Source organism: Kogia breviceps, chromosome 14 (genome assembly GCF_026419965.1).
Source record: "Kogia breviceps isolate mKogBre1 chromosome 14, mKogBre1 haplotype 1, whole genome shotgun sequence".
Classification (NCBI taxonomy): domain Eukaryota; kingdom Metazoa; phylum Chordata; class Mammalia; order Artiodactyla; family Physeteridae; genus Kogia; species Kogia breviceps.
In genome coordinates this window covers 12,030,574-12,044,460 of record NC_081323.1, presented here as the reverse complement: position 1 = coordinate 12,044,460, position 13,887 = coordinate 12,030,574, and the positions used below count along the sequence as shown (strand labels likewise).

The 13,887-nt window shown below is 42.7% G+C and overlaps 1 protein-coding gene and 1 long non-coding RNA gene across 2 annotated transcripts in view; one reads left to right on the top strand and one right to left on the bottom strand.

The window, feature by feature from the left end:
- The window catches only part of CSE1L (chromosome segregation 1 like), a 41,634-nt gene extending 34,329 nt beyond the window's left edge, over positions 1-7,305 (top strand). The window contains exons 17-25 of the mRNA XM_059036034.2: positions 1,134-1,231; positions 2,532-2,682; positions 2,825-3,033; positions 3,464-3,561; positions 3,664-3,749; positions 4,194-4,275; positions 5,569-5,715; positions 6,635-6,866; positions 7,085-7,305. Of these exons, the coding sequence (XP_058892017.2) occupies positions 1,134-1,231; positions 2,532-2,682; positions 2,825-3,033; positions 3,464-3,561; positions 3,664-3,749; positions 4,194-4,275; positions 5,569-5,715; positions 6,635-6,866; positions 7,085-7,174 (1,193 nt within the window). The 3' untranslated portion in view covers positions 7,175-7,305. The remainder of the gene's footprint in view (positions 1-1,133; positions 1,232-2,531; positions 2,683-2,824; positions 3,034-3,463; positions 3,562-3,663; positions 3,750-4,193; positions 4,276-5,568; positions 5,716-6,634; positions 6,867-7,084) is intronic.
- On the bottom strand, positions 7,292-13,887 carry LOC131740359 (uncharacterized). The gene is made up of 4 exons (XR_009330905.2): positions 13,646-13,887; positions 12,809-12,940; positions 11,416-11,475; positions 7,292-9,805 (listed from the first exon to the last, which is right to left on the bottom strand). It is a non-coding gene; the product is annotated as an uncharacterized lncRNA (long non-coding RNA).

Genomic DNA, 13,887 nt, shown 5'->3' with positions numbered 1-13,887 from the left:
GTCTAGCATGGTAGAGGACTCAAAGGAAATGCTTTTTAAAGAAACGGTTCCCAAGGCCTCTGGCTTGGTCAGGACCCATGGGGGGGGTGTTTGTGTGTGTGTCTGTGTCTATCTATCTAGGCGTGTGTGTGTTTTCAGCACTGTATTTCTCCCAAAGTGATGTGTAACTACTCTCGTTTAATGTCCATTTCTGTGAGGTTGCTGACTGCTGTGTGGTCTTCATTGCTGTGCTCCTAGGGTTTGCGGGAGCGCCCAGTGTGTAACAGCTTCCCAATAAATACTGTTGTGTGAATGAATGTGAGGATCCCGTGCCAGCCCAGAGGAGGGGTGCTGATCCATCCTGTAACCCTCAGCTTTCTCTAACAAGTGATAGCTAAGCTGAGGTGCAGGATAGGTAGCGGTCAGCTACTTGGAGGGTGAGTCTTCGGCATCACCGCGAAGTTTAGGAGGCAGGAAAGGATAACTTTCTGTCCTGTGTGCCTAGCATATAGTAGGTGCTCTACTTGGGAAACATCTATTCTGTTTGTGCAGAAATAGCCATCATATATTTTTAGCTTAATAATGTATTTCTCTCCTATGCCCAGTGTTTTAAGGTGTCTGTTAATGAGCAGTTAATTCTGTAATATGGGCCTTCCATAGCTTTATGTGTATTTTTGGATTTTTCTCAGGCTCCTATAGTCTCTCTTCTGGGGGGAGATGGGCAAGTGGCCTTTTCTTTCAGCTTCTGGTAGGCTGTGATCATACTTCCAATAGGCTAGAGGTAAAATTTCAGGCCACTGATTTCTAAGTAAAGGAGACTCAAAACAGACTCCCTTCCACCTGCTGCTCTGTGTCCACCCACTACTTCACCTGCCTCCTCTTTGTCTGCTTCTTTAGCCACTTTGTTATTTTTTATTGTCCCTTAAGCCTTCTGGAAATAACACTTCCCAGCTAAATTTTGTTGCCCATTGTTGGCCTGATTTTAAAAGGGAGGGAAATTTAGATTATTTTTAAATGTAGAGAGCTATCTGGGGGTTGTTTAAGAGTCTTAAGATTTTAGTTTATGAATCAGTGGACTTTTTTCTCCCCCTAATCACTGTTTTATTCTGAAGTTTAACTGGACTATTTGTTTTTGCTCCTTGTCTGTTTCACAGCCATCATGAGAAGTTTCTCCCTCCTGCAGGAAGCCATAATCCCCTACGTGCCTACTCTCATCACCCAGCTTACACAGAAGCTCTTAGCTGTCAGCAAGGTAACAGAACCAGCTTTGAGAGTGCAGTTGGTTTTTAAGCTAAATGCTTCAAACTGTCTGAGCCTCAGAACTCCTTGGCAGTCGGTGGGACAGGGAGAGCTCTGTGACTTCTTCCCGACCAGCAGTTAATGTGTGATTCTGAAAGTGTGGGGTGACAGAGATGGGAGCCTTGGCTGCACCCTCCTCTAAGTGTAAAAGCTCAGAGACTTTGAAACATTTTATTCTCGCTTTAAAAAGTAACGGGTTCATTGAAGAGAACTGAGAAAGTACAAACAATCTGAAATGATCTTAGATGGAAGAAGTAGGCTTTGCACCAAATGGACACAAAAGAAGCTATTCAGACTAATATAAAATGATGACTGAAGTCCTTGTGTCTGTTCTTCCTGACTCATTTCCCCAAAAATAAAATTCACTCTTTTCTTTGATCAAAGATTTTAGATATTTTGATCCATACTTAAATATTAATACCAAGTTTTAGAAAATAAAAAAAAATCAGTTTAAGGCCAATAAAATTCCTTTGTAGATGCTTATTCTTAATTACTCTATGAAAAGGAGATGAAGTCATAGGAAGTATTAGAGAGACTTTGAGAATAGTGATCCTACTTCCGCCGAATTCTGGGTAAGGGCCTTGGGCCTACTTGAGTTTTGGGGAATTGAGAGAAAAGAGAAGTAGAGCCTCTCCACTTTCACCTGCCCCCGTACATACACACTCATCTTCTGAGTTCATCAGCTTCATATGGTAGCCTTCCAAGAAGGATTTTGTTGGAAAAAGAAAATTGAAAACCCCTGATATGAAGGATGTCACTGTGCAGATACAGACATACTGAGGCCCACGGAGGTTCAGGTTTGCCTGAGGTCCCACACACGGCTAGTGGCAGTCAGGCCTTTGATGTCCCTGCTCGTTTCACCCACCGCCGTGTGCAGTGGCGGCTCTAGGAGAGCACACAGGTTTAAGAAAGCTCCTTGCGCGCACTGGGAGCTTGAGCTTAATGCAGTCGCCTCCCTGTGATCCTCCAGTGTTTTTTCATAAGAAGACTTTTGCTCATTAAAAAAAAAAAAAAAAAATCCGAACAGGTATTTGTATTACTTCATTTTCTGAATTTTAAAGTCACTGTAAAATTTTAACATATATGCAGGCTTTTTAGTGTAATTTGTGGGGTTTTTTTTAATGATTTTTTAAAAATGGCATCTCTTTTAATGTGCTTTTAGTAAGGTTAAATGTGTTTTAGATTGTTTTTAATATAGTCAATTGGATTATTAGAGTCATAAGCTTTTTTTTTTTTTTTTTTTTTAATTTCAGAACCCCAGCAGACCTCACTTTAATCACTACATGTTTGAAGCAATATGTTTAGCCATACGAATAACTTGCAAGGCCAACCCTGCCGCCGTTGTAAATTTCGAGGAGGCTTTGTTTCTGGTGTTCACTGAAATTTTACAAAATGATGTACAAGGTAAGTAGAATAAAGTTATTTTCTTTCTAGTTGAATAAAATTATTCAAGTGATGATGAAGTGCAGTCTGCCTAAGAGATATGTGCTTTTTGTGTCAGAGCCAGTTCTGAAGCTGACAGCTCTGTTTTTACTTTTATCAACAGAATTTATTCCGTATGTCTTTCAAGTGATGTCTTTGCTTCTGGAAACACACAAAAATGACATCCCGTCTTCCTATATGGCCTTATTTCCTCATCTCCTTCAGCCAGTGCTTTGGGAAAGAACAGGAAATATTCCTGCTCTAGTGAGGCTTCTCCAAGCATTCTTAGAACGAGGTTCAAATACAATAGCAAGTGCTGCCGCTGACAAAATTGTGAGTCAGATTTTGATGTAACTAATTTTCTAAGGTAACTGAGAGAAACAAGGGATGGCAGATTCTTTTTAATTTAAACTTTTTTAAAATTTCTTAAACTTAATAAAAAGGGAATTAGTAGAAAATGTAACAGAATGAATTAGTAGAAAACGTTCATGTATATTTTATTGGAAGTAGGTATCTTTAGTTATATTTATCTCTGGTGGAAACTAAAAGAATAAGAGCCAAATAGGTTAATTTCAGGAACTTAACTTTAAAGGCTTATTGTGGTGGGTGTTTTTTTTTTTTCGTCTACATTTCAGAAGTAAGAAGAAAAGAAAGGATTAGATTATGACAGCTTGCACCCTTTTCCAAAATAGATCACCTGTTTAACTTCTGGAACAATTAATCCTTGCTTCTTTAACTAATTATTTAATCTAATTTGTTGTAGCCTGGCTTATTAGGTGTCTTCCAGAAGCTGATTGCATCCAAAGCCAATGACCACCAAGGTTTTTATCTTCTAAATAGTATAATAGAGCACATGCCTCTGTGAGTATGAATATAAATAACCTCATTGTACCTTTGAGGATTCTGTTAAGTACTCGGAAAAATGCTGAATTTATATTGCTGCTTTTTTATTCACTTCTTTAGTGAGTCAGTTGACCAATACAGGAAGCAAATCTTCATTCTACTATTCCAAAGACTTCAGAATTCCAAAACAACAAAGTTTATCAAGAGTAAGTAAAATCATTTGGTGTTCCTACAGAAATAATGAAGGAAAGAGGCTAAAAACCGTTAGACTTTATATGTGCATATAAACCTTTTAACAGTTATAAATTTTATATATAAAATATTTTAAGGTGCTCGTATTCTTCAAGCACTAAATCAGTTTCAATATATTGTGTTCCAGAGGTCAGTTTGTAAGTTTAAATATCAAAACATTTTTAATAGAAATAGCACAAAGAAATATAAATCAGAGACTGTATGTAAAGCCTTTTTATGACTGTGCTATAAAGGCAGAGATTCTGTATGTTAGATTGTATTAAAAGGCCAGTATTGATGCCAAAGTTAGTCACTGGGTTTTAATGATTTGCGAATATTTCATTTGGCAGACTTTAACTAAATCACTCATTTAATGCAGCGAGTCCTCTGTATTGATACTCTGCACCTCCTTTCAACAGGTTTCTTAGTCTTTATTAATTTGTATTGCATAAAATATGGGGCGCTAGCACTACAAGAAATATTTGATGGTATACAACCAAAGTAAGTCTGTTTTCATTATTTATTATCCTGTTTTTAAAAGCAAAACATTTGACCTCTTAGTCTCTGTTTTATAGATGACTTTATAGTTCTTGATGCACAGTTATAGTTATCTTTGTGGTTTCCAAAATATTCTTGGGGGGTTGGGTTATAAAGAAGGAAATACCTGCATACATTTTCCTAATTCCCGAAGGTCCCCCCACTGCCCCCTGCCCCATCCCCCGGCATTCCCTACAGCCAGTGTTCCGTGTTGTGGTAGACAGCTGACATTGTCTCCGGGAGCCTGCCTCTGTTAGGGCCAACTGTGATTTTTCAAATGAGATTAGTCTGGATCAGTGAAATTTTGCTTTTGACTTAGTATAGATGCATAAGAATGTAGTTAGGCAGCATCTCCCATGTAGTAGGGAAAGGAAGGATGGAAAGGAATGATAGAGGACAACTCCTCGGAGAAAAACTTTCCGCATCTGTATTGTACCAAAAATAATTCCAGATTGACTGAAATGTTAAAAAATGAATTAACCTGAAAAGTAGCAGAAAATATGCTTTTCGAGCTATAGGAAATTGTGAGGAAATCAGCAGTTTCATTCAGTGCTGGTGGTGCCTAAGTTGGTATGGTCTTTCTGTAGAGCAAAATATATGCACTTGTTACCTAGAGCATCAAAATGTCCATGCCCTTTGATGTCTACTATTTCCACTTGAAAGAATTTAATAAATTCTTAATAAAATAATGAGAGTATAAATTGAGAATTTTACACCATATAGAATTATAAAAAACTTTACTTCTAGGATGTTTGCAACAACATTCATAGGCCAAATCATTTTTAAAAAATGAACAGCCATTAACATTTACATACTTAAAGGTATGTAAGCATAGACAGTTGGGAAGCTTATAATCCAAAAATGTTAAAACTAGTTAATGCTGGATGGTGGGGTGATGGTAATTCTTTTTTTCTTCTTGCTTATCTGTTTTCTGATTTCTAATTTTTCAAAGATTTTATGAGTAATTTGAAAAAACATACAAGACCAAAAAAATGGCTCTAAAGCTTGTCCTTGAGCACAGGCTGAAGGTCGTTAGCATTCACAAAAGATGATGGCACTTGGTCACAGAGTAGAGCTTTGATGTTTTTGTTTTGTCATTTTTAGGTCTCTCCCATTCAGTTGACCAAAATTAACAGCCTTATTTTGTATTTTATTATATTCATAAGGAGTCACTGAGCATAGATAGTGTAAGCATCTCACTGTTAGACTACCGCTATAATGAAATATTGAATGAATTTATTTTGCATTGATTCATAGAATGTTCGGAATGGTTTTGGAAAAAATCATTATTCCTGAAATTCAGAAAGTATCTGGAAATGTAGAGAAAAAGATTTGTGCGGTTGGCATAACCAAATTACTAACAGAATGTCCCCCAATGATGGATACAGAGTATACCAAGCTATGGTAAGTACTCCATTCTAAAGGTTTTTTTGGAAATTACAGTTTCTTTCCCCTGTGACCACAACATTAACCAAGCTTATTCTCTTGGGAGCCAAGGGAATTTGGTTCTGACCTTAGCCTCCCCCCAGCAACCATGAGATCCAAGACATGACTTGTGGGTTCTTCTGAGCCTACCTAGAAAGATCTTGCTTCCTGATTAACCTTTTTTTTTGGGGGGGGGGGGGGGGCCGCGCTGCGCAGTGTGTGAGATCCTGGTTTCCCCAACCAGGGATCAAACCCATGCCCCTGGCAGTGTAAGTGCAGAGTCTTAACCACTGGACCTCCAGGGAAGTCCCCTGATTAACTTTTTTTTGTAGGGGAATTCATGGACCCCTTTGAAAAGCCTGGTGAATGAAAGTCCCTGGTTTAGAGATCTCTAAGACTTTTATGACAGTCACTCGACTAAACCGGCCTAAGTCCTTAAGAGGAGAAACTGAATGGGCCAAGGGAAGATTGCCGTGCTTGTGCTTGATGTCTAGCTCCATGTGACCTTGCTTTTCTTGACCTTTTGCCTCTCCCTTATTAATGGTTTCACTCAGGTAGCCTTCCATCAAGTGATGTGACAACTTGAAGCTTATTTCTTCTAACTTAGAAGCACTGGATCGCCTTGGTTTGGCTTGATGCCATATGGCCTTCGAATTAGCCAGGCCTGGGTCACACAAGCCAGCTCTGGCAGCTCTGGGGAAAGAGACGTTGGGGTGCTATGGCCAAAAGAATTGCATGGTTTCTGGTTAGGCATAAGCACCGTGCCATTCGTAATTGCAAAGGTACCTTATGACTCTTGAGACTATGAGTCTGCAGTTTTATGTCTCTGAGGAAGTTGCTCCTTATTGTTTAAATCTTCAAAGTAGTTACTTCAGACTTTCGTCATCTTCCAATCCAGGACTCCTTTATTACAGTCTCTGATTGGCCTATTTGAGTTACCTGAAGATAATACTATTCCTGATGAAGAACACTTTATTGACATAGAAGATACACCAGGATACCAGACTGCCTTCTCACAGTTGGCATTCGCTGGGAAGAAAGAGCATGATCCTGTAGGTCAAATGGTGAACAACCCCAGAATTCACCTGGCACAGTCACTCCACAAATTGTCTACTGCCTGTCCAGGAAGAGTAAGTGTCTTTGTTGTCAAAGAACTCTGTCATTCATCTTCGCATTTTTGAAGGCATGAAAGCAGCTGAGTTACTTGGGGATCCCTTAAACAATTATTGATGGGCTGCCCTTCTCAGAGCTGTGACAGCTCCCCCGTAGAAGGGTGGGAGGTGCGGGGGCGTTGCGTTTGTACGTTGGGATCTCTAGCAGCTGTATGTGTGCTTCCCATCTTTTGTAGGTTCCCTCAATGGTGAGCACCAGCCTCAACGCAGAAGCGCTCCAGTATCTCCAAGGCTACCTTCAGGCGGCTAGTGTGACGCTGCTTTGAACTGTATCTTTTGAATTGGCTTAGTCCGGGATGGTTTCTGAGGACATCATGGAGACGTCTGAGCACAGCTGCGTTAAAACAAAGCAAGTGTTCATTTTGAACTTGTCTATTAAATGTTGCTTTAAGCTGAACCTTGAGAAAATTAGGTGGTTTGTGTGATCACAAATATAAGTGGGTGACTTTTTCAGTTTGCAGCTACAAAGACAAGTTTTACTAGCTTAGTGTATGACATTGATTTGAGCATTTGCACAGTTTTGATAATTCTAACATTTGACAGACACTTAACTGTGGAGTTTTTTCTGTTACTAAATCCTTTTGTTTTGAGGCTGTTTGTATTTCTCTTGTCCTTTGTGTTTTGTCTGTTTCCTTAAGCTTTTATTGGAAATGTCAGTAAGCAAAGAAATCACTTGTGTAACTTGCCAAGAAATGCACATTTCATAGTTTTAAATCTGTAATCAGCAATAAAAAAACAAATCAAAACAAAAAGAGCCCTAAAATATATATCTAAGAACATCTTAAGGACAGGCTTTTAGTGCTGATATTTTTATAATGAATTTCATTTTTCCTCTCCTGGACTCCATAAAATCCTATTTCTAAATAACTCAAACTCAGGTTAGTCTTTTTTACAAGGGAAAGGGAACAATTACTGCAGGCTTGGGGCTCATCTGTTAGAACTTTCTAGCTAGTTCTAGCTACCCAGTTCCTGGGCGGCAGCATGAACTTTTAGGTAGATGGTTTCCTCTGTGCATTGGAAAAGCAAAGCTCTGCCTGCCTTCACGAGGCTGTTGGGGCTGCTTTAGACAGTGCAGGTGTTTGCTCGTGTTTGCTCTTTTTTACAGGGTCTTTCTTCTCTGAAGATCGGGGGTTACAAGGAACTTTTCAAACGGTGACATCTTAGAACCTGTGGTCTAGGAGGAACCTACAGGTGTCAGTCCATCTTGGCAAAGGCTGCCAGCCTGGCTCCTCCCTGGACTGGGCCCAGGGGTTCCATGGCCTTTATCTTTAGGGGGTAAAGAATCAGACTGTTGACATTTGGAGAGGCACAGTTTCTATGTATGCTGGAACTGTCCACTGGAATCTCATTCTGTGCAGATTATGTGCATTTGTTTTTTTTCAAATCTCAGGCACCTGACTTGAATGCTTTATTTTCTTCACATGTTGGTTTTGCTGTGTTGCTTGAGATTTCCAGCTTAATCTAGTGTACTGCACCAACCCAATAATTATTTTTGTTTTGACACAGTAATGGAAGTATTAAATCATATAATTACTACATGGCTTAAAAGTGGTCATTGGCAGGCAGATATTGAGAGAGCACTGAGATCCATTTTTCAACTATGAACATAATTTAATACAGGTGAAAAGTCTGAAATGGCAAACAGAACTGGTGGTGGTTTACGTTTGGCGCTCATATAAGCTCTTAAACTGTTATTTGGCTCTGTGCTTGCTAAAGATGTTGGTTAACAGTTAAGTAAATGCAGGGATAGTTACTGTTCTGGAGGGCCCTTGCTTCAGCATCTTGATCAGTCTTCTGAGTTTAAGGTTCTGAATTTTTTCCTTCCTCAGTTAAAACAGTTTAACGGAAGGTGGTTTCTCTGTAAGTAAGTGCACCTTTTTAAATAGTTTCTGAACAGGAAGGCTGGCACTTCTACACTTTTACTCTAGCATAATTGATGAATATTTTTGTTAATGGTTTTTTTAAAATGGCCTAAAGTGAGGTTTCTTACTCCATCTGAGACAGTTTTTATATCTAGCTTGTGAAGATGTTAAGAGATGGCAGGCTGAAGCTGCTGTGGTGTGTTGTGCTAAGTCTTAGTGACTGTTCCTCAATGGTGGTGCCAGTTCTTCATGTGCAGGGGGAGCTGGGCTCACACTTTGGGACCAGGCTAACCTGGGTTTGAATTCCATCTCTGCCGCTGACTGAGGCCTTGAACAAATGCCTTGACTGCTATGCCTTTATTTACTCTTATGAAAGATGAGGGTACTACTACTTAAAACTTCAGGAGAGTTTTAAGAATAAAACAACATAAAGTACTTGGTTTATTAACTGTTTAAGCTGGGGAGTTGGGGACCTGGTGGGGAGGAAGTGTTACAGAGCAGTGTAGAACACCGCCCTGTGTTACCAGCCTACGTAGCAGCCGTGGTAGGTGGGAAGACTGGAGGAGTCCTGGCCTAGGCAAGGCCCTCACTCCCAGGACATTTTTAGACTTTGCAAAGGTCATTGCAAAGTTCCTCATGAGAGCCTTGTGTCGGATCCACTGATTCTCCCTGCTGTTTGATCATTACCTCCTCTTTTATGTGTATTTTCCTTGTGGAAAATACAGGAAAAGATTTGAAAATAAAAAATCATCCATACTCCTACCTTCTTTAAGCATTCTTTTTTAAAAAAAATTTGTTTTTTGGCTGCATCCGGTCTTAGTTGTGGCATGCAGGATCTTTGTTGTGCCGTGCAGGTTTTCTCCTCTCTAGTTGTGTTGCAGGCTCTGCAGTTTGCGGCAAGCTGGCTCTCTAGTTGAGGTGCACGGGGCCTCATGCCCCAGGGCGTGTCAGATCTGAGTTCCCCCAACAGAGATCGAACCTGAGTCCCCAGCATTGGAAGGCGGATTCTTTACCACTGGACCACCAGGCAAGTCCCTGTAAATACAATTTTATATGCTTTTTTAAAAACCTTTTAACGTTTAAAACACTTACTTGGCAAATATATTTTTCAGTGGTTATGTATCGTTTATCATTTGGATATCACTACCAAATTAGTCATTGTTGGACATGTAGAGACTTTCTATTTTATAAATAATTCTTGAGGTGGACGTCCTATATTTCTGTCGCACATCCCTACCCACACTGGGCCTGCCTTCCCTGTTTCATTTATTTGTGGGCCACAATGAATGTGGCATTCAGTCAGACTGTTAGCTGCGTGTGGTCAGGCTAATTAATTAGTATAGTAAATAGGGCTTGTATCTGAGCAACAAGTCTCTGCCCTCCCAGAGGCAACACCTTTCAACTAGTGCCGCCTATAATCTTCATTCTTTACCTCTTAGTTCTTCAGCTTCTTGACACATCGACCGTAAGACTTCATAACGAACCCCCTGCTATGACAGACCCGAGAGCTTGGCGCGCACCTCGACCGCCAGCCTGCCTTTTACCGCTCTCTTCATCATTACTGACACCCCTGTAGCTGTAGTGCCGTCACCTGTGGCCCTCGTGTCGGGTCCTCTGTACTGACAACGGGATGCCTCCCACCCTCCACCTCTGCCTTCATTTTCACACCGTCACAGCAGATGGCTTTTCATCCTGTGCAGTAGTTCTTTTGTGTGCTTCATCCGTAGGTATCTTTTAAAAGGTGAAAACGGATAAACAGTATGTGAACTGTTACAATGGTGTGAATAGTATTCAGAGCTGGAGCTGGCAGTATGTAGAGATTACATTGTTCTTCCTCTCAAGGTTTGACTTCTGCATCCATCAAAAGAGAATGTTCTTAGAGTCCAAGTCAAATGGATTGGTTTTTCCCCTCATATTCTGTCAGTTGCTCAGAGCAAACCATGCCCCATTTTATCTTGTGATACATTCGGATCCTGACTGGTTTTTATTAGCTTTCTTCATTCTGAGTGTTACATGGAACCCCTTCCACTCTTCTCTGAGATATTCTTTTTACGGCTCACTGGCTCTTGTGGGCCACGCAGCTTCTTTAGTTATAACTGCTAGGACCCCCAGCTGAGCCTCCCTCTTCCAGTGTTTCATGGAAACTTGGGAACCAGATGTGAGTCTCTGGTCTGAGCATGTGACAGGTCCAAATCCTTCTTCCTGAGAGTTGGAGGGAATTATCAGCTCGCACAGCTGCATGGGAACTGGGATTCAAACCCAGGCAGCATGGCGTCCGGAGCACAGGACATGGCCACTATGCCATGGCTTTGCAAAAGTTAGGAACAGGTAATCAGTTAATAAGGGCATGACTGTGAGGTAAACACTGTGAAGAAACACCATCATCCACCAACCTACCAACCTTTCTCTGGGGTTCCTGCATGACAGGTAATAAATTTTTTAAAAGCTCACATGTGGTTGGAGAAGTCAACTTTCTCCCTTATAATATGGATGATGTGAGAGAAAAACTTGACAACGTGGGAGAAAAACTTGACAACGTGGAAGAAAGAGCCACCGCAGACAGGTCAGGGGGAAGTTTCTCAGACCTGATGCAAAAGGAGGATGACCGGAGGAGAAGTGGAAAGCAAAATGAGAGGTTTGTTTACCTTGCGTCGGAAAGATGGTCCATCTCCTTGGCAAGCAGTTAAGGGTCAATCCTCCTGAGTCTAGAGAGGGAAGTGCTACTCTCAGGAAACTGGATTTCTCAGCAGACGTCGGCTGAGAAGACAGATCCTAAACTGTCTCCTCGTGGGTCCGTAGGCCGGTGGGGAGGAACCTAGCACCCACCAGGTCCTGCCACTCTCAGAGCAGGGCGTAGTGTCCTAGGCAGGCCGTCCAGTCCCACTCCTGAGAGCCAAAGTTGAGCTGGAGCCAGCCCCACACAGAGGGCTGCCTCTGTCATGACTGTAGATTTCAGGCTGGAAGAAGTCTCTGCAATGGTGCCTGCAGAGAAACCTTCCCAAGGAGAAGCAGGGTGGCGGCAATGAACTAAGCGAACGGCTGCAGGTTGAGCATTCCACACCCCTACCCTCCTAACAGGCTGTTGAGGACACTGCCTTTAGTCCCCAGGACAGACTGACTCTGGGCTGGGACAGCACAGTGCAGAGCCTAAAACAGTGAGGCCAAAGCTGCCTGCCCTCTGTTTAGCCAAAGGCAGCATTTCTCAACATGATTAGAAAGATTTGGGGGTGCCATCCAAAGGAACATGTGTCGTTTATACTTGTATGTTTTGTACTAGAAAAAAAATCACTAGCAACTTCATGGGTGTTACTGCTTGAAGACAGTCGTTCTCAAAGTACATCTACATCACCTGGGACTTTATTAGAAATGCACGTTCTTGACCCCAGACCTACAGCATCGGCACATGTGGGAAAGGGACCCAGCAGCCTTTTAACGGCCCTCCCAGTGAGCTGATGCTGGCGGACAAGCCAAGAAAAACCGAATCAGTCCGAAAGACGCGCAGGCACGGCAGAAGCTGTGAACAGTTAAGAGTCCAAAGTTTCATGGCCTCAGAAGTCAGAAGGGATCGTATTGTAAAGATAGGAAATTAACAAAGGGTGGCAGGCGGAAGACAGCTGTGGCAGCTTAGGGCCCAGAGGAGCCACAGCCTTCGTGGGCCTCTTCCAGAACTCAACCACTCCCTCCAGCTGTAGCTGAGGCGGACATGAACTCCTGTTCTCATGGCATCTGTCTCCACACGTTTTCTTGGGAGAGACTTGGAAGTGGACTAGGGTCTGCAGCCCAGGGAGCAGAGCCCTGACAGCTGGGCAGGAGGGCAGGATGGGGAAGAGGAGGGCTCCGGACACCTCCAGCAGGGGGTCGGGCCAGTGCCTCTCTCTCCCTCAGCCACACCGAGCAGTGGGGCTCTAGAAACCGCCTGGGGGCAATAAGGGGCTTCAGAGTCTGTCTCTGGGCTCCGAGAACAACAGAAGGAACTGACTTGTGCAGTGTCCACGCTGCAGCCTCTGAGCCGCTACTTACATGTCAGTATTCACCCACCTATGCTGCAGCATCTTGGCCCTTCGTGAGACGATCTATTTACAGGCGCTCCTCACAGCACGGAAGCCTTATCCACACCCAATCCACCGTCTACCGGGCTGCTCCTCGTTCGGGGCCTTGGGAAAATGTTACCTGGCCAAGGGGAGCAATGACAAAGGTGGTCAAACCACCTCAGAAAGAGTTGGGCCAGGTCGGGGGCCGCTCACGCTTTGGGGATTCAGAGGACATACTGGTTGCCAACAAACACTCTAGGCCGTAACTCCCCAAACACAGACATACGACATGTCCAAAAATCACGGTCCCTGGGCTAGGGAAGGTCTGAGCATTTCCAGTTTTCTCAGCTGGATTCAACCTGGTTTACACTGTTCTTGTCCATGATCCCAAGGAGCCAATCAGAGAGGAAAGTAAGCTATTAGGGTCCAGATGAGCATTTTTAGATATGCGTTCTCAATCTACCAGGTGAGCATATGCTCCGCATACAGAATGGAGACGCCAGGCATACAGACCTGCAGGGAGGCGGCGATATTTGCGCAGTAAAACAGAGGCCCGAGGGAATCTCAGGCCATTTCCTGGGGAAGGCTTTCGGCAGCTGGAGCCAATACACGATTAAAAAGGGAGGCAAGAACAGTCTGAGGAAGTGACACAGGATTCCGTTAGATCTCACTCCAAAGTGATACCAACTGCCCACTACTGAATCCAGGCTCAGCAATGTCAAAGGTCACAGAGAGACACCCCTGTCACTGCTTCTACTGCAGCCTCAAGAAGGGAGGACAGCCACAGTGAGCTGAAGGCTGGATCCAACTGGCTCTGTAGGAGGGCAGCAGGGGACGGGCATACCTGATCCTCTCTGGGCCCACCGAGCTCCAGGTTGTTCAGCTTTACACTGGATGGCACCACTGCATGTGCACTGCAGACACAATCATGAAAGAAGTGCGTGTGAAAGTGGGTGGAAATAAACGATAGGATTTGTGTTTGGATAGAGGGCTTTTAGGGATAACTTACAAATTTTTCAGTTTACTTTTAAAAGTCCTTTTAAAATTACCACTACACAAAGACTGCTTTACAATTTGTCATCGCAG